This window comes from Pungitius pungitius, chromosome 1, assembly GCF_949316345.1.
Source record: "Pungitius pungitius chromosome 1, fPunPun2.1, whole genome shotgun sequence".
NCBI lineage: Eukaryota > Metazoa > Chordata > Actinopteri > Perciformes > Gasterosteidae > Pungitius > Pungitius pungitius.
In genome coordinates, this window is record NC_084900.1 from 25,381,485 (window position 1) to 25,404,758 (window position 23,274).

Below are 23,274 nucleotides of genomic sequence, written 5' to 3' on the forward strand. Positions count from 1 at the left end.
TGACGGGATGAAGTCAGCAGTGTCAAACTGTTTGTCTCCTTTCCCCAGGCGGTTTTGTTTTGGCTGCAGGCGGAAAAAGCCAACAAGGTTCAGATGGGTCGAGCAGTGAAAACCCTTCCCCTCCTGTGAGCCAATGTGAACCCTCAACGACCCCAATGAACTCACTTAACCATCCCTGATTGGCTGGAAAGCAGCCAGCAGCATCCAATTAGAGGTCATCTTTGCACAATGAGTTCCGATCCCTCCCTCGCTGCCTCTCGACCCCTCTCGGGTTCAACTACATGAACTCAGGAGCCATCGATTAAGTGTGTAGGAGCTAGTTATCCCCCTTGGATGCTGCTCCACAACAAGAGACGAGATCACTGATGGGTGAGGCTTCCTCTTTCTTGTTCTTTTGCTAAATTGTGGTCTGATGCTGCAGGCCAAAAGCAACACAGGTGGGCTGGGATTAGGTACGACACCTTGGTGGGATTAACCAGAGGATTTACCGGTTTAATCCAACGGATTGATGCGGGTCAGCATTGTTTACTGTTCATCAGACTCTCTGTGCATTCATCGAAGGAGGAGACCGGTCGTTTGTAAGTGATTATAAATGAAAGGGAACTGTCTCTGTGCAAAGCAAAATGTATCTTCAAGATCCTTCTGATGTTAGGGTGAGGTACAAAGAAAAGCCCCCGAATTCGGTTGCGCTTGTGCCTCTATGAGTTGGCGTGCACGCCTCTTTCTGTGCATAATGCATAGTATCTGTGAAGGCCTGGGAGCTATGCCTGCTCAAGGACCTGTTGTGGTCGTCTGGTGACTCACCCTTTCTCAAAGTCCTTTTTACTGCCTGCCGAGTCCTCGCTCACTCCCCCGACCCGACCCCCCCCCCCCCCCCCCCCCCCGTGACAGTTAGTGACGAGTACCACGGCAACCGCTTTCTGGCCAGAGACACATCGGCGAAGATTGATTTTCTTACTTTCATTGTTTTGGATGCCGTGTTTTTATAAATGTGTGTGTTGAGCTAACCAAACGACGTGTACACACGCTGCTGAGTGCCTCGCCGCTGCAGAGCGTCAATACAGCTCGTGAAATTTCAGTTAGCGGTGAAATTGTATGGGAAATGTATCCTACGACAAAAGTGAGTTGATTTACTGCACATATAGCTGCTTGTTTTGAGGGAGAAAAAACAGTTTCAAGCTTTGAAACTGAGGGAGGGAGAAGTGTGTATGTGTGTGTGTGTGTACACAATGTCCTTGCATCTTGGCATACATCTTGTACAACTTTTGTTCCAGTAAGCTGAACAGTGGCATTATTAGCCAGATCTTATGTAAGGTAGCTTATGCAAGCAGCTGTCTCCTCACTGCCACCTCCTTCATCATTTGTCTCTCTCGCTCTCTTTAAGAGGTAATTACATGTTGTGCTTGTGTGTGGGCTCGCATATAAGGGCTTATGTTGTTTTTGAACCCTAAGTGGAACACTCTTCTGTATAAGACGGCCCCCACTGTTGTCAACCTAAATCCCAAAACGGGGTCCTTTCAGGTCACCACATCAAGTCAAAACTAGCCCTCTTTGGGGGTGTGGCTGCTTGCAGCGTTGTCTGTGGTGTGATTGGCCCGCCGCGGACGACGTTCTGGACACCCAGCAGAGCGCTGAAGGCCCCCTTTAGCACAGCGTTCACTGTGTTACGGTTGATTTTTTTAATATTTGACGTGTCATATTTCCTAACTGTCCACAGCAAAACACCCACCTAGTGTGTAGAAGTGCATTAAAAGCGCCACACATCAGTTGTAGCCTGTAGGAGACAGTTGTAGTCATTGCACTCTGGGCTCCCAACACGAGGGTGTTAATGCTTGAGGAACTATGTTAGAATGTGCTGTGACCCGTCCGCCTCACCTGACCGTCTCATGAAGGGACCTCAAAGTACCCGACTGCACAGCGTCTCACTGCCAGTGCTGATGTAGCCCACTGATTACCCACAGGGCAAAATAAACGTACAAGCTTTTTAACACTTAAAAAAAGTCTCAATTCATTATTTCACAGAGCGGTGGATGAGAAGTTGAGACAATAAGTTGAACAATTGGTTGATCCATCTTATGGCTGTTTAGCTGCAAGAAAAATGGCAAACATTCTCAGAATTTAAAGATTTGTGACTTTTTATTGAAGGAGTCTTGTGCGCTGGCATTTGTACTATTTGCATGAGATATTTCAGAGACCAAACAATGAATCAGTGAATGCCATTTGTTGACACCGTGATAATGAACACAACATCAAAAAAAGGCCATTATGATGACTTGAAAAACCCTCAAATTGTACTATTTGGAGCTTCTGTGTTGTGTCCATGTGCCTCGACAAATTCTGAGTGGTAGGTTCCTCATTTTGGGAGATTCCAGACGTAGATGATTGCTGGATCAGGCTACAGTGTTGACCTCAAACTCTGGTAGAAAATAGGACATCTCCTCCCCTCCCCCCCCCTTTGCGCACGGGGGGAGTTAATAGGAAACCCGACAGACCAGTCGGCTCCCCTCCCCCCCGGCCTCTCTTTACTTCTCTCCTTAGCCATCTCCTCCTGTGTTTGTCCCCCCCCACCCCCCCCTGTACTTTTTATATTTTGCACCCATCAGCATCTCGATTGCATATTCACAGATTTAAATTGCCTCTCACGCTGCCTGGCCAAGGAGAAAGAAATGCTGTCCTCCACAATGCAATGTTGGCTGAGTCAGACGTCCTTGGAACCGCTCCTTGGCCCGCTGTGTGAGGTTATATAAGGTAAGACGGTGTAGGTTGTAAAACACAGATGGTTTCCTCTAATTTGTTTATTTATTTTTTTCCACCAAGATTTCAACTCGGCGATTCAAAAGTATTTTCCATAGAGCCTGAACGTTATTGTAAGTTTGCAGCAGCTGCCGGAGTCAGATTTATTTTTGAAAGCATTCTCCTCCCAGTTTTGCGGTTTCTTGTTGTGCAGAGCGTCAACAATGTCCCGAGAGGATTACTGAACTCGGCAAAATTTGACATAAAATGCCTTCCCCCCCGACCCGCCACACACATTACATCTGGTAACCGCACGCATCTTTTCCTGTGGAGCCTTTATGCTTGTGATGGCAATTTAATTTCCACTTTGTAAAGGTGAACCCTTCCAGTAACAATGGAAACTTACCAGAGGCAATTACAGAATGCAAATACATTGAATAGCTGTCAGCTGCCACCGTGAAGAATGGGATTTGGTTTAATGGAATCCTGAAGTATTATAAATCGCGAGTCACTTTGAAATCCGTTTTGATTAATAAGCCGAGACACATTGCCACGATTGTAAGCCCCTAAATTAGATTTTACGGCCACAACGTGACAAACACCTGTACAGCACCGTGTAATGCAATCCATTGCAACAGTAAACACTCTCTCTCTCTCTCTCTCTCTGGAGCCTCTTCTAAAAACTATCAAGAATTTATTCGCACTTTGCGTGTCATAGATCGGGGCTGTGTTTTGCTTTATTACATTTCAACGTGTTTGGGTAGTTCCCAGTCGACATCCTTCACCGAGTCAACACACCGTCTTGACAAATGCTCAACATAATGTTAACACGGTTTTGCAGGCCTTTTGCATGCGATCAGGCTCTATTGGTTCTGCGTCATGTCCCCCTCCAGGTCGTTTGAAGGGATCTGCTAAGAAGCAGAAAGGAGGGTGACTTTAATGCCGCTCCAACATGGACTTGTGTGTTGTGCGACTGTTATTCTGCAGCCCCGACGGCCTGAGGATGCCCATGAAGACCGCAATGAATGAAGCGCTTTTTGTCTGCTTGTGACTTGACGTAAAGTCGGCTAATAACGCGCTGTACACTGTCCGGGGGAGTTTGCATGTGCACCCTAAATGTACACTTGTTTAGTGCCATCTGCTTCGATACCAGTGGTGACCTTGATGGCAGGTTTTCCGTCTCGGTAACTAGATAGTTCCACTGTTTGGCTTTGAATGCCAGCTTTATACATATTTGCACAAACATTATGTTCAAAAGTAACAGGCGTGCCTAACGGCCCCCGAGTCCGCAGCCAACACTTTGTGGCATATAATGCTGCAGAAGAATCCATCCGATCCAAGAACTGTGTGTGCTTGTTCCCGGTTTACTGTAGTGCGCTGTGTTCGGTGGGTGATCACAGTGTCTCGCTCTCTCTGCCGCATGTGCTCTTTTTGATGAATCAGCAAGCAGGACGGGGGGGGAAATCTCTGCGTGTATTTGTGAAAAAAATGTGCACGCCGACAAGATTACTGTCCGTTTTACCGAGGTGTATCAAGACCAACACAACAGCAGCGAGCAGTTGTTGAAACACTTTTGGGTTCAAAGGACCTTTGGCAGTCATGGGAACAACAACAACAACAACCAGCCTCCAGGGGAAAAAAACAGCATTTTTTATTTCTAAATGAACTGCATTAAAAGTCGTCTACTGACATTAAATGTGACTTTCTTCTACAGGAACTGTGTGTGGGATTTAGTTCGTTGGTGAGGCTGCAGATTGCAACCAGCTAGACGCCCCTGCGCCCCCGCCTCCCTTTCCACCCGTTTTGTGGAACCACAGTGGCCTTCAGGTAACATGAAAACAGGAAAGCCCTTAACTGGAGCCAGTGTTTGGCTTATTCATCCAGGACATGGCAGTTCAACAGTGCCGACTCTGTAGAGGAAGACAAACGGCTCTTTCTAAGCTAATGAAGTCTAAACGATTCTTGGTTCCTGGTGATTGTATGAGGACAACATAGTTAAATTACTTTTCTACCAGTAAATCTTCCTAGATCCCCACAGATTTCTTTCCTTAATCCATGGTAGGAAGCAATGAAGAAGAAAAGAACAGAACTTAATGAGGGCATGATGACTTTGCTGTGGTACATTTCTCAGCCTCCCCAGGTTGCTGTTGTCATGTGACTCTGAGAAGCTCAGATAACGACACACACACACACACACAGACAGCGGCTTCATTCTTACTGGTAGACATTGCTCCACTATATCTTTACATAGCTTTATGTTTCTTTGTGTGTGTGTGTGTGTGTGTGTGTGTATATAATATATACATTTGATGTCTGTTTTGGGACACCAGAACATCACAGAAAAAGTGAGTTCACCAGGTTTCTTTCTTATGTTGTAAAACTGTCCCGTCTGGCCAATAAATCAACTTTGCTTTAGCTACCTGTGTTGTAACCTGCTGTGTAACGTTATGCAAGGCGAGCTGGCGAGTGATCAGAGTAAAGCTGTGATACTGCGTGTACTCATCGGAGTGGGAGCGTACATTACTCAAAGCCTTTGGCCGAGCGAGACCACGGCGGTTCATAATTCTCGTTTACGGCGGTAAATGTAGGCCAAGGAGAGTATGTCACCGTAACTCGGGAGGTTTTGTGATTTTATATACGTCCTTCAAAAAATGCATGGAGAGAGGCCGTTTTGTTGAACGACACTACTTTTTTTTTTTTAGTTTATTACATTTTGGATGAATAGTGCTATAAAACAAAGAAGGGAAGGAAGAAGCGATCCCAGCTGATGAAGGGCACAGCAGCAGGCTGTGGTTTCACATTACGCTCATCTAACTCCTGCACAGAGAAGCCTGGGAGTAATGCAGAGGTAATTTTCCTGCTGCTGAGAGCTGGTGCTTTAAAAGCACCCTAGAAACTCCTCAGAGCTTTCCCTGTATGCTTCTCCCTCTGTGGCACATTTCCCAGTTGTTCAAACGCAGGCTGTGCTCTTTGTTCTGTCTCACACAAATTACCTTTTTCATATGCGTCAAAGTTTTAGTATGGAGAGATGCATTATTGAAACAGCCTTTCCCCGGGAGGATGCGCTAAATGATATGAACATGAGAATAAACTGTAAGACGTTCTTCTAACTTCCAAAGAATTTACTACACTTCAATACTAATATAGTATTTATTAGTACCTGCTCATCTATCCATTCACACCTGCACTTTTTGTTTTAGGTGCATAGTGTGGCCATGCTGAGGTAGCAGCAGCCTCCAGGTCAGGATGTCTGCTGAAGAAGAGGAGCCTCTGAACGGGAGGAAGACCACGAAAGAGATTTTCTATGTTACTGATGAAGACGAGGACAGCGATGATGACAGCGATGAGTGGATACCTGGTGAGTCAGAATGCTCCAAATAGCAGTTTACCCACTAAATGCCTAATTCTGTGAGCATTGTCAATATTTCACCTGGAGAACGTTGATAATGACCAGGCATACATGAGCCAACGGACTGGAACGCAAAGGATTGTGGGTAAAAAGAGATGACAGCTGGCACTTGATGAAGTTTTGCTACAATTATTTATTTCAGTTTGTGTCCGTTTCCAACAACCCCCCCCCCCCCTTTTTTTTTATTTAATTTGTTTTCTTTAAGTCCTACGGCTCTTAGAACGTACTGACCGGTCCACATGTGCGACCAGACTAGCTCTCCACATCAGCCTTTGACCTGCTGTCCTCCTTCAGGAAACCGACTCCTCTAAACTCCCTCGTCTCCTCTCACTTCTTCTGTTGCCAGCGTTTGTTACATAACTCAATGAATCATCATTGGGTCTATTAGATGCTGAGTTGTGTGTGTGCTAGGGGGGTAAATGTGGCTCTTGCGGTAGGTTTTTGTGTGTAGGAGGTTGGATAACTTTGACCTCATTACGGGGGAAGAAGCAGCCTGAGGTTTTTAGCATTTTAAGTTGTTAGCCTCTGATTTGTGTTAGTAAGGGCACCACGATAACTTGACATCACACATTTCAGAAACCTAAAAGTACAGTAGCAACAATCCTCCCATTTGCATTTTGGGCTGATGTGTAGATAAAGAAGCCCCCTAGGCTGCAGCTCCATATGTAGCGGACATACATGAGAAAGCTACAGCTTCTCATCTGTGTTATACAGTATAATATGCAACAATTCCCTTAAATAACTATATACGGACTGATACAAAAAGCATCCCTGTCAATCCCCACCTATAACTTTCTACAAAGTGTTTGCATGTTTGTGTCTTTACCCGCCTCTGTTTTCTTCTTGTTTTCTTTCTCCATCTCAGGGATGACTTTCGAATGCGTTTTACGAACTGCAACCTTTTAATGTGACTACAGATTATACCGTGGATCCTCTTCCAGACATCTTAAAGAAATGTTTGACATTGCAGACTGGGGAATGGGTCAGAACCGTGTGTCACACAAGTTTCCAGGCAGCAGAAGGCTGCGAGTCAGTGTTAACCTCTAATGTGGCAGATTGCTGGACAAGTCGAGGCCTCGGCAGCAGAGACGTGTGACTAAGAACGTGGTGTCCTGATTACAGCAGCACTGCCTGTTTGCTGCCACATAGCTCATATGCTAATGTAATGTAGCCTCTCAATTTGTGCATCTTTGTGCGGTCAGGGAGGGAGACAATTATGGTGATGAGTTTGCTAACAATCATCCAACAAAAATGCCAGAACCATTTTAATGCACCTCCTGAATTGTGTCTTTTGTAAACAGACAAACGGTATAAAATGTACTCCCTCGCATAGTTATTATTTTTGCAGCACTAAATGAAGGTGGACTTGTGCTTTGGTGTCACTGCAGTAATGCGGTTGCCCTGAGGCAGTGAACCAAGCAGATTATTGAGCCATTTATTTACTAAAATATATTACTTGTGCTGCAATAAAATGTGATATAATCAATATTAAGCATGGTTGTCCTGCAATTTCGCGCAACGGGCATTTTTAAATGTGTAAGCAGGTTGGTTGATATTCTTCTAAGGGCTGGTCCTGCATGCGCTGCACTTAATACGGTTGAGGTTGTGTACTTGAGCCGCTATGTCAAATCGGGTCAACTAGTATTCTGCAGGCATTTGCAACACAGACTGTTCTTTCAGATCAGCTGATTGAGCTAAAACGTTGTTACCTTGTAAGGTGTGGGGAGGAATAAAAGGTCTTATGGGGAAAAACACATTTACGCGTTCATCTTCAAGTCTGCTCTTGAAATATCATCACCCCTCACTGTCTCCTGCGTCTGTCCCACGCAGGGTTGCAAAATTTCCGGGAATATTCAAAGTTGGAAACTTTCCACAGGAATTAATGGGAATTCACAGGAATAAACTGGAAATTTGGGGGTAATTTAACTGTATTTACCTTGGTATAAGCAGACATGCATGCAAAAAATTTGAATACAACTTTTAAAAATTACATTTTTTACATTTTCCGAGTAGAACATTGAACAATTGAACAACAAAAACATGAACGTTGAATGAAAAAGCTGTATTCCCTATGATCCCTATGCCATTAACCAGCTTCTTTAAAGTTAATCATTTCTCTTCCTCTGCTCTCTGTTGGTCTTTAAAACATCTGCATGTTATTTCTCCACCTCTTTTTAACAGCGCTAAATTCCACATTAGCCATTGTTTGCCACCAAAATAATGCTCTGGATTTGTAATAAAGAATTCTCATACTAAACCATTTAGATTTACACAATACTTTTTAAAACCTGTTTCAATATTGTATGCAGCAGAATAATTATAGATTAAGTAGAAAAGGAGAACACCGAATCAGTAATAATATGTGACCGCGTCATCGCAAATGGAATATAGTAATGTGTAGATGTATGGTTGAAAGCTTTGTAAAGGTTTAAAAAACTCATTAACAGGACGTTAGAAAATTGCAGCTTTCACGTTTGCTGACTTTTGGGGATGTGATGGTGATCACTGGCATCACATAACACGCATGCATGTGGGAAAAGGGACATCCTGTGGCTATTTGCATGTTGGTGTTATACAACATTTCCAAGCATCACATTAAATGCTGGTTTATGATTTGGATCACGTTTCCATTGGACCACTGGGATCACTGGGAGCCCCTCTCCCCTCATTTCCCCCTCATTTAAAAATGATGCAATGGAAATGTACCACTGGTCTAACACCGAAGGTCAATTGGAGGCAGACTTTCCAACCACGATGTAGGATTCAGGGAGCGGAGCCATAGCTTTGATTCACTGAATTGGCATAAACCACCTAATGTGTTTACTATGAGGGTTTCTATGACTTCCAGATGTGTTTTTCAAGCCTATAAACTATTGTTTCCAAATATCTACACAAATTGTGAAAACGTCTAGATATGTGCAGGGTCATATATTTGAAATCTTAGAAGAATACAAAGGGACAGAAATCCTCCAAAAAAACGTGGCGTTATATAATGAAGAAACACGTTGAGTACTTTGTGTTGTTGGAGCATATTGGTTGCTTCTCACACCTGTTCGATCCTTTCAGTTGTCCCACCTTTAGGAAAGAAATTGCAAAGTTGTGAACAATCATACTCGTACAATTTAAAATTGTGTGTGTGTGTGTGAGCAGATTGACAAGTGCTGCGTGTTATTGGCTTTCTGAGCTCAAATGAGACTGTCACGAGGTTTAGTCACATCTTTATCATAACACCCACGCATACGTATGTGCGCGCACGCACACACACATACACACACAGACTAGAGTAGGAGAGTAATAGTCCGTTAATTAGCATGGTGCTCCCCCGCCTGTGTGTGTAGGTGTGAGCAAGCAGGACACGCTCTCACTTTCTCTCTCTGAAGAAAAACAAGTAAACGTGTTTACGCCCACGAAAGTTACGGACACCTGTTGGTTTAATGAGCGGCGAGATGCGTCACCGTGCCGACCATCCCTGCGGCACCGGTGGAACAGCGGGTAGTTGGGTATGTTTTCAACTCCTCATGAGTCATCTCCAGAATCCTTTTTGATTTGATTAGTTAACGACACATGTGTCGTTCACAAGGTATTTGTATCAGTCCTGAAGGTTCGTGGCTCTGAAAGTTTTTCTCCTCACACGTGATCAGCTGTTGTCAGAGTTGTCTTAACTACAGCTGCGTTACAAAGTGGAAGCCGTCTTCAGGGAGCCCTGGCGTGGAAAATAACCTTCTACAGATATCTTCTCTGCAAGAAAAGGGATTTAGGAAAAGGTAATAATTCCCAAAAGAAACTGCTGAGCCTTTAAGGTCCCAGAATGCAGCAGTAACCCACACAACGTAAAGGGTAAATCGTGGCCATTAAGTTTTCTCTCAAAATCAATGTTAATTAGCGACAGCCAATATGACCCATTGCCACAATTTCTTCATTTTTGTTCATTATATTAATGAACTCACTAAAGCTTGCACACGGCTTTGGGAGAGGAGAATACCTCATCGGAGTCTCAGATGCTGACTCGTATTTGATATGCTTCTGGTACTAGGAGAAGAAACAGGAGGGAGATAAATGGCAAAGCAGACAGGATCTTCACAAACCCTAATTATTTAGCATTCATTTCGTATTTCTATAGTTCACTATGTCATAATTAAATGTAAATCTGGAGCTTTTAGATTATTTTAGCAGTTTTCCTAACTCATAGCAAACTTGTTCATTCATGTATTGTATTATTAAAATATAAATATAACATCTGGAGAACAGCTAATCGACTATAGTTATTTACGCAAGGTATCTAGAGATGAATTCATAGGTAAATGTGTCTGAGGTGAGGTCTCATCTTCAACCCTTCGGATCGTAGTTAATAAGATTACGTCGGCATAACTAGACTGAAGCAATAGAAATAGAAGCACTGGTTTCTATTAGGGACTCCCTCTACACACACACACATACACACATACACACCTACAGTCTACATACAAACTTAGTGATTTTATTTATTATTTTATTAAGTTTTGTCTTTATTTACTTAACGGTACACATCCCCAGCGGAGAAGTTTTCACCAAATAGCAGTTCCACATGTCTTTACAGGGACTCGCTGTGTTTGCAGGAACCACTTTGATCCTCGTTGCTAATGCGCACACACAGCTCCTGGCGACCTGGATTCCCCTCCAGCCCTGCGTTCCCATTGGCTGCTGCTCCCAGCTGTCTGATTTGTCTGTGACACTTCGGCGAGCCTCTCTGCTCACGTCTTTCAAAGTCAGCGCGCGGCCCTCAATCACCGACTTGCCGCCGTAGATCGGCCTCCGCTGTGGACTTTTAATTTGGGGACCTCAGGAAGTGGGAAATGACGCTAAAGTGAGAACCAACACACAACCAACCGCGCTGACCCGGTAGAAGGAAGGGGGCTTTTCATTTGACTGCCGCATGATTGCAACACATAGCATTTATTGCCCTTTCAGCAATGGGAAATGTTGACAGAGGCTTCCTATCAGGAGCATTTTCCTGTTGTGTTCAGTGTCCAAAGTACATTTTATCACTACAAGTCAAGTAGACAAAACAAATTATCACTTTCTCTCTCTTTCTTGGTCCATGTAAACAGTGAAACACAGCTTTCCGTCCTCACAGGAGGAGGCGTGGCTGTATACGGGAACTGTGGTAGTGGGGCAAAGGTGAGTGTGTGTGTGTCTGAGTGTGTGTGTGAGCACTCAGCTGCCAGTCCTCTGCTTCACATTGCTGCTGTTGCCTCCCATCTCCACCCCCACCCCCACCTCGCTATTTCTCACTGCAATGCTCCTCCCCCAGATTCTACAGCAATGTGGGTTAGTATGTGCAGCCATGTGAGACTGGGCTGTCACCTTTGTGTGTGTCCGATGATCTGCGAGGATAATCCCAAACCACCAACGAGGGTTTAAAGGAGTCCTGAAGTTCACTGGCTTGTTGTGAAACAGCCCCCTCCTCTTGTTATCATTCATTGTATTCACCCCCTGATTATTCTTTTTTCAAATCCCTCATTGATTTTATTGTTTCATCGGTTTATTTTATTGTAGCTTTCAATCTATTTTCCATCCTTTCTTGTTATCCTTCTTGTGTCATCCTCTCATCTTTTATGTATTTCCTCTCATGTATGTGTTGTAGTAATTGTGTTTATGACGTGTTTGTTACAATGTGTAACTGTTTTTTTGTGAATCCAAATTAGTCTTTTCTGGAAGAATATATATTAGCACGTTACTTGATTTTTTTTTTTCCCTTCTCCTTTTCCTCCCCTTTTTTTTAATTTCTTTTAATGTAATAATGATGATTTGGCTGGTTAATACCTTCCTCTTTCCCTCATATTTTTAACATCCTCATTCCCACACAGTTTTATCTTCATGCTCGCAAATTTATCAGTCCGTAAGGATTGGATGTTATTCTTTATAAAAAAAGAATTAAAAAAAAAAGGGTTTCCGGAGAAGTGATCACAAACCCAAACGTCCACCTTTCCTCTTCTGTCGCTTTGCCTGTCCAATTCCTCCTGCTTTAACGTCATTAAACAGTTACCTAAGGTAGCCAATTTACAAGGGGCGTGGCTTCCTGAGTGACATCACACTTTGTCAGTGGGAGGAGGAGGAAGTAGACGGGAAAAACCTGCACAAGTGAGGAAAGGGCAGTGGGGGGGTCTCCTACAGACGACAGGCCGGGGCTGCTTTTAAGGGACTCATTGTTTTGTAATTGTCCCGATGGCCTCCTGTCCTCACTGGAGCGAGACGAGAGACTGGAGCTAGATGTCGAGACGCTCGCACACACCTTGCCTCTCACTGACTGTCTGGACTCCACACTCATTGGTTTTTAGCGGCGTGAAGGAGGAACACGCAACAGCTGGAGTAAGGTTTTAAGCTTGTTGACGGAGGCATGGATCTCTCACTAGAGTAGCGAACAAAAACCGCTCTGAACCACATGACATGGGTGAGTGGCTTTAATTTATTTGTTCTGTTTTTTTTTGTTTTTGTTTTTTGTCTGACTCTGTATTTACAAATAAGTCTGTTATCCTTCTCGGTCCCGAACTCTCTTCTGCTGTATGTCGTCTTATGACTGCACGCATCTTGGCACAACTATCCCACTGACCTATATGTGGTGTCGAGACCTTGGCCCGGGCTGCGCAGGTTTCATGAGGCTCGCTATGAAATGGATGCAGCAGTTTTCCTTGTTCCCACAACGATCCATCCTGCTTTACCAACAACAACAATACCAACAACTTTCGTGGCACTTTATGTGGATGAAACTAAACTTCTAGCGGACAAATCGCCCCCTTTAAAGCAGACGTGGCATGGAGACTTACTTTGGCCTCCCTAGAACAAGCCTGCATTTAGTTGATCTTTCGATTTTATTCTATTCAATATCATTTTTTTCTACTGAAAGCAGTTTGTAGTGTTGGAGCAATGAGGCATGTAACCCAGGTGAAGTGTGTCCTGTTACCCTTTATGACAGTGATCCCTCAGGTCTGTGGAAAACTGCAACAAAATGGATTAATTAGCTGCAGTTATCTGACAAAATTTGCCTCTTGATATGCATGTCTACAGACGTACAGATTGATTTTAACAACCAAACATAACACCACAAAAGTTTGTGGGATTGTTTAAAAATGTACATTTCTGATTCTAGTACTAAAGAAACTCCAGAGGCGCAGAAGTGCATATGTTGTTTTGGAGTTTGTTTAAAATGAGTGCTTGTGTGAAGGTTTTGCAAACATGGAAACAGGACTGCTTTTGAGTTGCCTAAAAGACTAAGTCTTTTTTTGTTTGTGGTGTATGACGTTGAACGTCTGAGATGCTAAAATTATTATTTTTTGTCCAGTGGGAAACGGGCCTTGACTAGGGTGGAGCTTGCTTAGTAACAAGTGGAGGGAACGGTTGTAATCACCTATAGCTTCTATTGGAAGCCATTGTTTTGACACACATCAGTAGGTCATAAAACTCTAGTGTGCAGGAGCTTCTCAGGGACCTTGACCCACATTTCTGCAACTGCATTCCTCCACTCTGCCCCACACACACACTCACACAAAAGTTGTGGTAGTCTGGGTCACCAAGGCCCCGCCCTCCTCTCTGTCCTCCATGTGAGAGGAAGTAGGCTATTAGTTTGAAAAGCTACTTGAAACCATCAAATGCTTCATACGTGTAGTTGTGTGTCCGTGTTACAGATATGATGAGATATGTTACAGATATGATGACTGTTGAATTCAGTCACGTATTAATAATTCAGCGGTGTGGATTTTTTATCTGACCAATAAACGGGCTGCATGAGTGTGTGGGCGGCTGCTTCCGTACACGCTCTGTATTCCTGAGTGGGTTTTCCTTTTTTTTTAATAGAAAAGGGCGGGGCTAAGTGACGGTCGGCCGTAGCAGTCCCCCCTCGGCGGGGCCCCGGCTTCGGCACGAAGGGTTATGTAAGTTTCTCAGCCCTCCCGCGTGCCACTGCCTCACGTCGTCGTCGCACTTTACCGGAGAGAAGCTCACACAGCGGCCGGCTAGTGGGAAGTCAGTCACGGAGACAGTAGACCGGAGACCAGCCGGGTTTAAAACAAGACCCCCTCCACCCCCCCCCCCCGGGAGAGGAGATTGACAAGGGAGGTGTGCTGAGAAGGACGACTCTTATTCACTCGATAAGCATGCTGCTCCTGGACGAAGCCGAGTCCTTCGTAGGTAGGTGACCACGACATGCCCCTCCGCGGATGAGTTCGGCCGAGGTGTGTAGTAATGATAGGGATGGGGGGAAATGGTCAGAGATGAATGTGGGTAAAAGGCCGTACCGATGGAGGGGGGTCGGGTATGTACGACCATCTCAGGAGTTTCTAGAAGGTGAAGCTGCCGATTGAAATGAAGTTACTTAACCTTGTTGTGTAACATTGGATCCGCATGTCCGCCTGTATCTGTTCGTCCTCTCTGCGCTCCACGCTTCCTCTCGTTTCAAATCACACTCCACCCCCCACACACAGGTCTATTGATCCCATTTGCTACCTCTTTTTTTAAATTTATTGTAATGTTTCGCTCATCCCTCCTTCCATCCTGCAGCCGCTCTCTCCCACCTTGCCCCTGCTTCCTCTCTCCTATTGGATGTCTCCACGGTTACCTAAACCAATGCCGTAGCGTGATTGGTGGACCCAGTGTGGTTGGGCCATGCTGCAAGTGCCAGCATGTGGAAGAAGGGAAGCGTCAGACCGGGAGGGAGGGCAGCAGCCTGCAAGTCAGTCTGCTGTTTTTGTGCATCATTTGTTGTGACTGCAGCTTTCTTCAGCTTCCCTCCTTCCATTCCACATGTGGGCTCTGCACATCAGAGTCAAAGTTAGGGTTCAAACAGTTGAGGTTATGCTTTAATTCGTGGATGTTTATGTAGACTCAGAACCTCAGCAGATGAAACGCGAAGGTCAGGCGGATCAAAGTGACGACTGAAGTATGCCCCCGCAAAAAAAGAACACACTGCTCCCTCAAGTTGTATAGTGTTTGTTTGTGTACGAACAACCTGTCCATCAGTGACAAACTGCCTATTGCGAAAAGACACACAAAAGAATGTGGTCAAATCTGAACCTAGCGGAGCTTGTTCCCTTACACCCGTTCTGCTCTGCTGTAGTTGGCCCTGGCATGCCGGGCAGGACCAACCCGTTTGTATGTGTGGCCACAGCCTTGAGCATGTAGGCTTTGCCACATGGCTTCACTTCCCCACAAATAAGAAGGATTTTTAAATCCCACAGCTGCTTTCTTTGTTCTTCAATAATAATATCCCTTTCCCTTTTATTTCCTTAACTCATCCGTTCCCTTTAGCCCCCCCCCCCCCCCCCCCCCCTTCTCTACTGCTTTTCCGGCTCTTTCCGCTTGTCGTTTGATAGTCTTATAGATTTTTCTTTTAATCCCTCTGCTGAAATAACACATGTTGTATGTTCTCTTAGGGCCTGTAGTGCCACAGTCAATAGAAATGATCATAGTTTTTACACTGTTTTATTCATTCAAGTTAAAGCTGGAATATGTAGCTCGTCGCCTGTTCTCCATGTTGACAAGGATGAACGGCCACCTGTGATGTGTTTTCAACATTTTTGCTGTTCAAAGGGTCTATTTGGGTACAAACTGCTTAGTGACAACGTCCATGATCACACACGGCAAAAGGGGCGACAGGTAACCCGTGGTTACTAAATGTTTTACACAGAATGTATCAAAAGTTGTGTTGTTCAGTTTAGCCGTTGGTGCTGAGCAAGTAAATAAGCAGCAATATCATATTACACAAACACTACCTCTACACATGTGTGTGCGTGTGTTCTATATTTGTTTGTACAGTACCCTTATGATTTGGATGGGTGTATATAATGCATTTCCTCTTCCTTCTTCTCAGCAGTGACACGCTGGCCTTCCTCTCGCCCCTCTACTTAACATTCTGTGTCGTGTTTAGTCATTCGTCTGGCGCACACACACACACACACCCATACAGTGGGAGGGTTTCGTAACGCACCTGCCCTGCTCTAATAAAGCGGCCTTAATAACTCATCCGGGGCAGCCAGTTATATAAGAGACAGAGAGGGTGTGTCTGTCTGTGTGGTCCTGTCCAGAGCTGCAGTGTCTCAACTGTTTTGTCTTTTTCCAGACAAGTTATACAACCCAGATGAACCTTTCTGTCTCAGGGAGGAAACCACTACTCCTCATGAAGCTGGCGGTTTACATCTCAACGTCTGATCTATAGTGATATTCTTCCACCGTACACCCCCTATGGCCGCTGTGACGAGATGAAACAAGAACGTGTGGCAGTGGAATCACACACACACACGCACACACACGGGCAAACCCACTCGTCAACGTTCAGGCTGTGCGTATATTGTAGTGTGTGTTTGTGTGTCTAAGTCTAGACGTTCTTTAAAACGTCATTGTGCTCGATCTCCTGTGTCCCTCTGGTTCTTGTGAACATGCTGGTTGTGTAACCGCTAGAGGCAGCGGTTACATAAGTGTCCCCCTCGTCTGACCAGCCTTGGGGGTGGGGGGTGGCGGGGGTGTGTATGTGTGTGTGGATGCAAACAGCAGCAACCTGAGGTGTAAAGGTAAAGGAGACGGGTCTTGTTTGTGGAACGTTGCTGTTTCTTGACCCACTGCCCTCGCTCACAGTCGCGTTGTTGACTTTCTAGAATCGTCCCCATTCTCTGACAATTTTGTGTTTCGGCATCCCCCTTCCTGTTAGCCGGGGGTTTTAACCTTCTTATCTTAACAGGCTTGGCCTCGTTGGCCCGTTTGACGCTCCTTCATTTCGGAAGTGCACACTTGCTTGACTCAATCGTATCAGTTGAAGCCTGACTGGATGGACGCTGGTGACGGCCAGGTGTGGTCGTTGGATCACCTCACCCTGTCATCTTATCTAAGCCACACTCTGCTGGGTTCTAACTGGCTTTTCAAGAGTCAGCTGTTCACATCAGTGTTTTACCCGGAGCCTGTTAAGTAATAGATGCATTTATGGTTCCTGGTACAGCGGGCGCGACATTGATTAATTTTTGTGAAATCTCTTCCGTCTCTTTAATCCGCGTTGGATAACCACACATCCTGTCCTCTGTTTGGGTCCGTGTGTGTGACCAAATAGGACGTGGAGGATTCTCCGTGGTGAGCAGGGCGGGACATAGACTGGCTGTCCACGCAGAGACGCTCCGTGTCTCACGGGGACATGGGGCAGGAGGGAGGGGTGCCCACCTCAAAATAGCACCTCTTGAGGTCCGTGGCCTTAAGAGTTTTCTCAGAAACTGTGTCTCGCGCTGTGCAGCGCCGTCAGTGGGGAAAGTGTCGTTTGACCACCAGGGACAATTATTTTATCTTAATGTAGTTTGTTTAAAATTAATATTTTCATTATCAGTGAATCTTTATGTCAGCTGGTCTTGTGATGGCCCTGAATACAGAAAAGACTGAGTTCCTGTTAAATGCGTATTCATTTATTTTAATAATCAATTTTTCTCTTGGTTAGCTTGTCTTGTGATGGCACAAAATACAAATAAAGATACTTATGTGCTTGAATAGTGTGTGTGTGTGTGTGTGTGTGTGTGTGTGTCCAGCCCCTCTCTGAAGTGCATCTCTTTGAATGATGACCACTTTCATCTCTCTCTCTCTTCCTGTCTGCCCTTTAAGTGTCTCTTTTAGAGTTGTGTGTGTGTGTGTACACTGTGAGTACTGTGCATTTCAGGAACCGTTGTATAACTGTTCTGTAGCGTTGAGTCGGCGGGGGGACGGTGAGGCGAGGCAACTGGGACGTGTCATTCGGATGTGGGACGTCTTTGTGCTAAACATCTTCTTGTTTTGCAGCTCTTATTTCAACTCTTCGTACGACATGTCAACTTTTGTCCAGCTCGTACATTTGCTGTCGCAGGCATCAAATGTCTGTGTAATGGTGTAGTGCACAGGGATTGAAAAGGTTAGCATGAGCAATGCTACAGTCCAGAACACTGTACGATTGCAAGAACTCGGGGGCTGTTTTTCCATTGCTGTTACTTATCATTTGGGAGTCTAAAGCATGAAAAGCTTTTCATCTTCAGCTCAAGGGAAACGTTATCTGAAGAAACATCGGTTTTCTGTTTTGCTCCACCAAGGCACTTAAGGCTCCCAGTCCTTCGCGTTAGTTAGCGGGGCCGCTAAATGACACATCTGACACCAAGCGCTTCATAGGTGTGCGCGTGTGTTCTTGCCAGTTGGCGGTGAACATATCTTGTATTCATCCCTTTTGTGTCTTTGGTTTAAACTGAACATATTGTGTGTGTGTGTGTGTGTCTCGGCAGTTTGTCTAGTCGCCCCAAGTGAATTCTTGGCTGCGCTGGCCAACGTGCTGCATGTGGATTCATACTTGTCCTCTGGAATGTGTCTTCTTTTTTATGTGTGTGTTTGTGTCCTGTCTTGTGTTTCATAAGCTGTTCATATTGAAGGTCCCGTTCTTACATAAGGCTCCGATCTGCTTCAGTGGGTCTCTGGGGGGGGGGAAGAGGGAAATGAAGTTTAGGGAAGAATACAAGTAAGACAGTTGAGTTGAAGGTGTGATTTCCAATTTTGTAGGTTTTAATTTAGTATGTTGACGTTTGTGTCTCAGGGGATCGTTGTTCTTTGCAGAGGACAGCGAGTATCTATCAAATGTATCCTTAAATGTGCTCTTTCATATCCAGTTGCATCTCCAGCTTGCGTAGCATGCTCAGCCAAGAAAAGCTACAAAGTGGGAGAATTTAGAATATTTTGACTTCAATGACCACCCTTTTGTTCTCCCCCTGCCTTCCTCACACAGACCAGCCCCACAGCGCCCCCTTCAGCTCCGACAATGAGACTCAGGAAGGCGACGGGGCCGCGTGGCGGTGCACCCCGCCCCCATCTACCTCACCTTCGGGGGAGCCTGTGCTCCATCCGCCCTCCTCCCAGTCCGTGTCCAGGTCCCGCTCCAGGCCGGCCAGCCAAAGCCCCGCCTCTCCCTCCGCCCTGGCAGGAACCAAGAAGAGGAGCTCCAAACCGGCACACATGAGACGCAACATCAGGTACTGACACCAGCGGCCGTCTCAGTCCGGAGACTTTGACCAGACCCACGTGTCTCTTCTTCGGGGGTCCTTAAGGAACTGTAACACAAACTGCAACAATTAACCGCCTGTCATGTGCCGTCAGAGCCTCAGATTTAATAGAGTCAACCAATCTGATTCCTATAGATGGGATTGTTGCCATGACATAAAAGAACAGGTCACAATAAATCCTCTAAAGAGGTAAAAGTAAAAGGTGGCATAGATAGTATTTTTTTGTGTATCATTTAAAAGCCAGAAAAAACAAGTTAACCAGAACATGGTCGAGCACGTTGGGCTTAAATATGCAGTCAAGCCGTAAACATATAGTCTTCCCTTTTGTGTCTGTGTAGGAAGTTACTGAGGGAGCATCAGTTGGAGTCGGTGACCAAAGCCGCCCAGCAGGACGAGTTGGAGAGAAGGCGACGTCTGGAGCAGCACAGCAAGCAGGATTTCCCCGTGCCACGACTGCCTGAATACACCGCTGGTTGGAACATTTCCACCCCTAACCTCAACAAATGCACCCAGTATGTTTTTTTTTTTTTTTTTATCCCTTCTGACCGGCTGCCCTGTCCTTCTCCTCAGGTGAAGTGACGTCGTCATCATCGGTGGCGCAGCAAGAGGCGGAGTCGATCCGACCGGGAGTGATCTGCCTGGACTCCAGCAGCGACCAAGAGAGCAACGCATCCGGCCGCGATGCCTCGCAGCGCTCGCACAAACCCGGTGAGCCACACCGACATTTGAGCCGCCCGGATCCCCCGAGACGACTTACGGCCGCATTTTGAGGTCCGATACTTTGCCGGAAGGCTCGTCCGGCAGTCGCTGAGGAAGTGATCTATCACTGGGGTACATCTCTCACAGATTAAGCAAAGCAGCCATAATAGCCTCATGACAGCCACGCGTGTACTAAATTACACGTGTCGGATTGCTTTCTGAGCCCAGGGTTGTGGGAGGAAGGCAGATTAAAAGACTGTCAGCTTAAATTTCCAGGATAAATAACAGGACGGAGGATGCATAAACAAGCCAAAGGTTTTTTCCTCAAAGGGCGACACAGCAGATGTCTGGGCCTGTACTCCCTAATGGGAAGGCAGGATTTTTTTTCCAGGGAGACAATTTCGTGTTACAAACGCTAAATGTGTCAGAGTGAGGGAATTCTTTGCTCATTTTGTGCGAGAGAGAGAGGGAGAGAAGGGGGGGGGGGGCGCAGGGCTGGTCTGTGGAGCAATAAAGCTGGCTAATCCTGGTTATGAGAACACGCGCACAGTGACATTTCCAGTTGGGGTTGCATAATGTCTCCCCCTCCACTCTAATCCTACTTGTATAACCAGCCATTCACTGCAGTTATGTAAGCGTGCACACACACACACACACACCTCATCCTGTCGTTCCCTCACAGTCTGCCAACTTTCACCACTTGACACCGTTGACTTTTAACATGGTGACTAAGCCACTGTTGAGCTAATCGCTTGAGATGAACGTATCCAGGATAATAAATTAAGTTGTTTTTTATGTCAAATGAAATCTCAACTCTTATTTTCTCTGTATGTATTATTTTGTCAATTTCATTTGTGTGATAGACCTAAAATATTTGATCAAGTTGTCCGTCACGAGACCAAAAATGTCTGATGTCACATGTTGAAAGTCTATCAACGCTGAGGTAGAAAAACCGCTTTGAGCTGCAGTGTAACTTTGTGCTTCCTCCTCGCCTCCACCCGGACAGACGTGATCGATCTATGCTCGGGCGAGGACGACGCCCTCGTCAGCGTCGGCGGCGAGGAAGAAGAGAGCGAGCCGAGCGGCGTGCACAGCGACGACGCCCTCAACCTCCCCGACCCCCAGGGCAGGGTGCTGGTCAACTTGGGCCATCCGACCGCAGAGAAGGACATTTTCCTGCCGCCTCAGCTGGCGCGAGCAGTCAAACCTCACCAGGTATTCATATTCTCTGCTTTTTGTCTGGTCATCGCTAACCATGAAGACATTTCTTACATTGACTTTTTTTTTTTTTTTTTCATACTGTGAAAATTGCTTTGTTTAAAATGTAGATTTGTTGACCTTTTAATTTAGATTTCCTAACCTTTTAAAGTCACAGACGGCCTGCTGAGCACGTATCTTTTTAAGGTCTCTTCATCTCGATCTCATTTCACTTTCCTTTCTTCACCTCTTCGCTCGCTCCGCTTATTGTCACTGCTCCCACTATCTCTTCCTATGTTTCTTTTCCCCCCTTCTGTTCCCCACCTGATTAATTCCTCCCCGTTTCATCCTCAGATCAGTGGAATCCGTTTCCTCTACGACAACCTGGTGGAGTCGGTGGAGCGGTTCGGCAGCAGCAGCGGGTTTGGCTGCATCCTCGCCCACAGCATGGGCCTGGGCAAAACGCTGCAGGTCATCTCCTTCATCGACATCCTGTTGAGACACACCCAGGCTCGCACCGTCCTCGCCATCGTACCTGTAAGCACCTGCTGACTTAATGGTGGAGCGCAAGGAAACGAGACTGGTCGGATCGATGAATCGGAGAACAAGGATTCGGATGGGAGCGTGACTCGGGTTATTTGTGCATTACTTCCATTCCAGGTGAACACGCTGCAGAACTGGCTGTCGGAGTTCAATATGTGGGTCCCGCCCCCGGAGGCGTTACCTCCAGAGACCGACCCGGGACGGGTGACTCCTCGGGCCTTCAAGGTTCACATCCTCAACGACGAACACAAGTGAGTCACAAGGACTTTTCTTCTCTTTATTTGAGCTTTTCCTGAGTATTGACTACTGTTTTGAGTAAAATACAGGATTTTCAAATCCTACAGGGCGGGCCATATCTCCCTCAGACACATTTTGCCGGGTCATTGGTTAAATTAAAAGTTAAAAGGCAGAATGCAATAACATTCATGCAAAGCAGTGAATAGAGGTTCTTTATCGCTAAAACAAACAACAACAAAAACAGCGGCGACCTTCTGATCTGACCTGCTCTTGCACTCTACTCCCATCTGGTCCTCTCTTCCATCCCTCAATCAATGTGTGTGTGTGTGGGGATTAGAGAGGCCTGCTGCAAAATGAGTACAACTTTGACATTCACACGACAGACTAGAACTAGAAGTTACTCACTACCCCTGTTCTCCTACTGCCCAGCAATACCATGAATTCATTCATACATTTATGTTTATTCCTTTGTCCCTCTCATACAGTTTGCAGATAATGATCTAGCTTTTCTTACGTCACCCAGGAACACGGCGTCCAGGGCCAAGGTGGTGGAGGACTGGGCTCAGGACGGCGGGGTGCTGCTGATGGGCTACGAGATGTACCGCCTCCTGACGCTGAAGAAGAGCTTCGTGACTGGGAGGAAGAAGAAGGGCAAGAAAACTACGGGACCTGTCGTCATCGACCTGGACGAAGAGGACCGGCAGCAAGAGCTGCTCAAAGGTGAGAAAGGTGGAGAGTGGAGGAACAATGTGGTACAAAATGTAGTAAATGCTACTTTTTAATGCACCCGTGTAGAACGTCATCGAAGATATTATTTCCTGTTCTCCCCCGGCAGGTATTGAGCGAGCCTTGGCCCGGCCCGGTCCCGACGTGGTGATATGTGACGAAGGTCACCGCATCAAGAACTGCCACGCCAGCACGTCGCAAGCCCTGAAGAGCATCCAAACCAGACGCCGCGTGGTCCTCACCGGCTATCCCCTCCAGAACAACCTGATCGAGTACTGGTGCATGGTCGACTTTGTCCGACCCGACTTCCTAGGTACGGGCCGGGACCAGCATTTCGCTTCGGGGTCCGTTCTTACCAATCGCTCGCTGAAATCCGCAAGAAAACGGCATTGGTCTTTTCCTCTCCAATCCTCTGACTTCGGTTTCTACGTCCATCATCTGTTTCAGGAACGAGGCAGGAGTTCAGCAACATGTTTGAGCGTCCCATTCTGAACGGGCAGTGTGTGGACAGCACGCCTCAGGACGTCCAGCTGATGAGGTACAGGAGCCACGTCCTGCACAGCCTGCTGGAGGGCTTCGTACAGAGGTGAGACAGCTGGTCCCGAACCCACATCTACAGGCAGGGAAACAACATGACCTCCCTCAAATGGTTAACACACAAAGGTTATTTTGACGTTTTGGCTCGCTTAGATAGGATAATTTCCTCACCTTTTC

At 46.0% G+C, this 23,274-nt stretch overlaps 1 protein-coding gene across 4 annotated transcripts in view; it reads left to right on the forward strand.

Annotated features, from left to right (window-relative positions):
• The window catches only part of LOC119222119 (helicase ARIP4-like), a 37,921-nt gene that overhangs the window by 6,328 nt on the left and 8,319 nt on the right, over positions 1-23,274 (forward strand). The window contains exons 2-12 of one of the 4 annotated variants that reach the window (XM_037478481.2): positions 4,448-4,560; positions 5,934-6,091; positions 18,885-19,128; positions 19,497-19,630; positions 19,729-19,866; positions 20,864-21,072; positions 21,409-21,591; positions 21,715-21,848; positions 22,358-22,554; positions 22,670-22,873; positions 23,008-23,146. In XM_037478481.2, the coding sequence (XP_037334378.2) occupies positions 5,980-6,091; positions 18,885-19,128; positions 19,497-19,630; positions 19,729-19,866; positions 20,864-21,072; positions 21,409-21,591; positions 21,715-21,848; positions 22,358-22,554; positions 22,670-22,873; positions 23,008-23,146 (1,694 nt within the window). In that variant the 5' untranslated portion in view covers positions 4,448-4,560; positions 5,934-5,979. Of the gene's footprint in view, positions 1-4,447; positions 4,561-5,804; positions 5,827-5,933; positions 6,092-14,049; positions 14,306-18,884; positions 19,129-19,496; positions 19,631-19,728; positions 19,867-20,863; positions 21,073-21,408; positions 21,592-21,714; positions 21,849-22,357; positions 22,555-22,669; positions 22,874-23,007; positions 23,147-23,274 lie in introns of those variants that run through there. The other 3 variants (XM_037478483.2, XM_037478482.2, XM_037478484.2) reach the window with 3 other exon arrangements.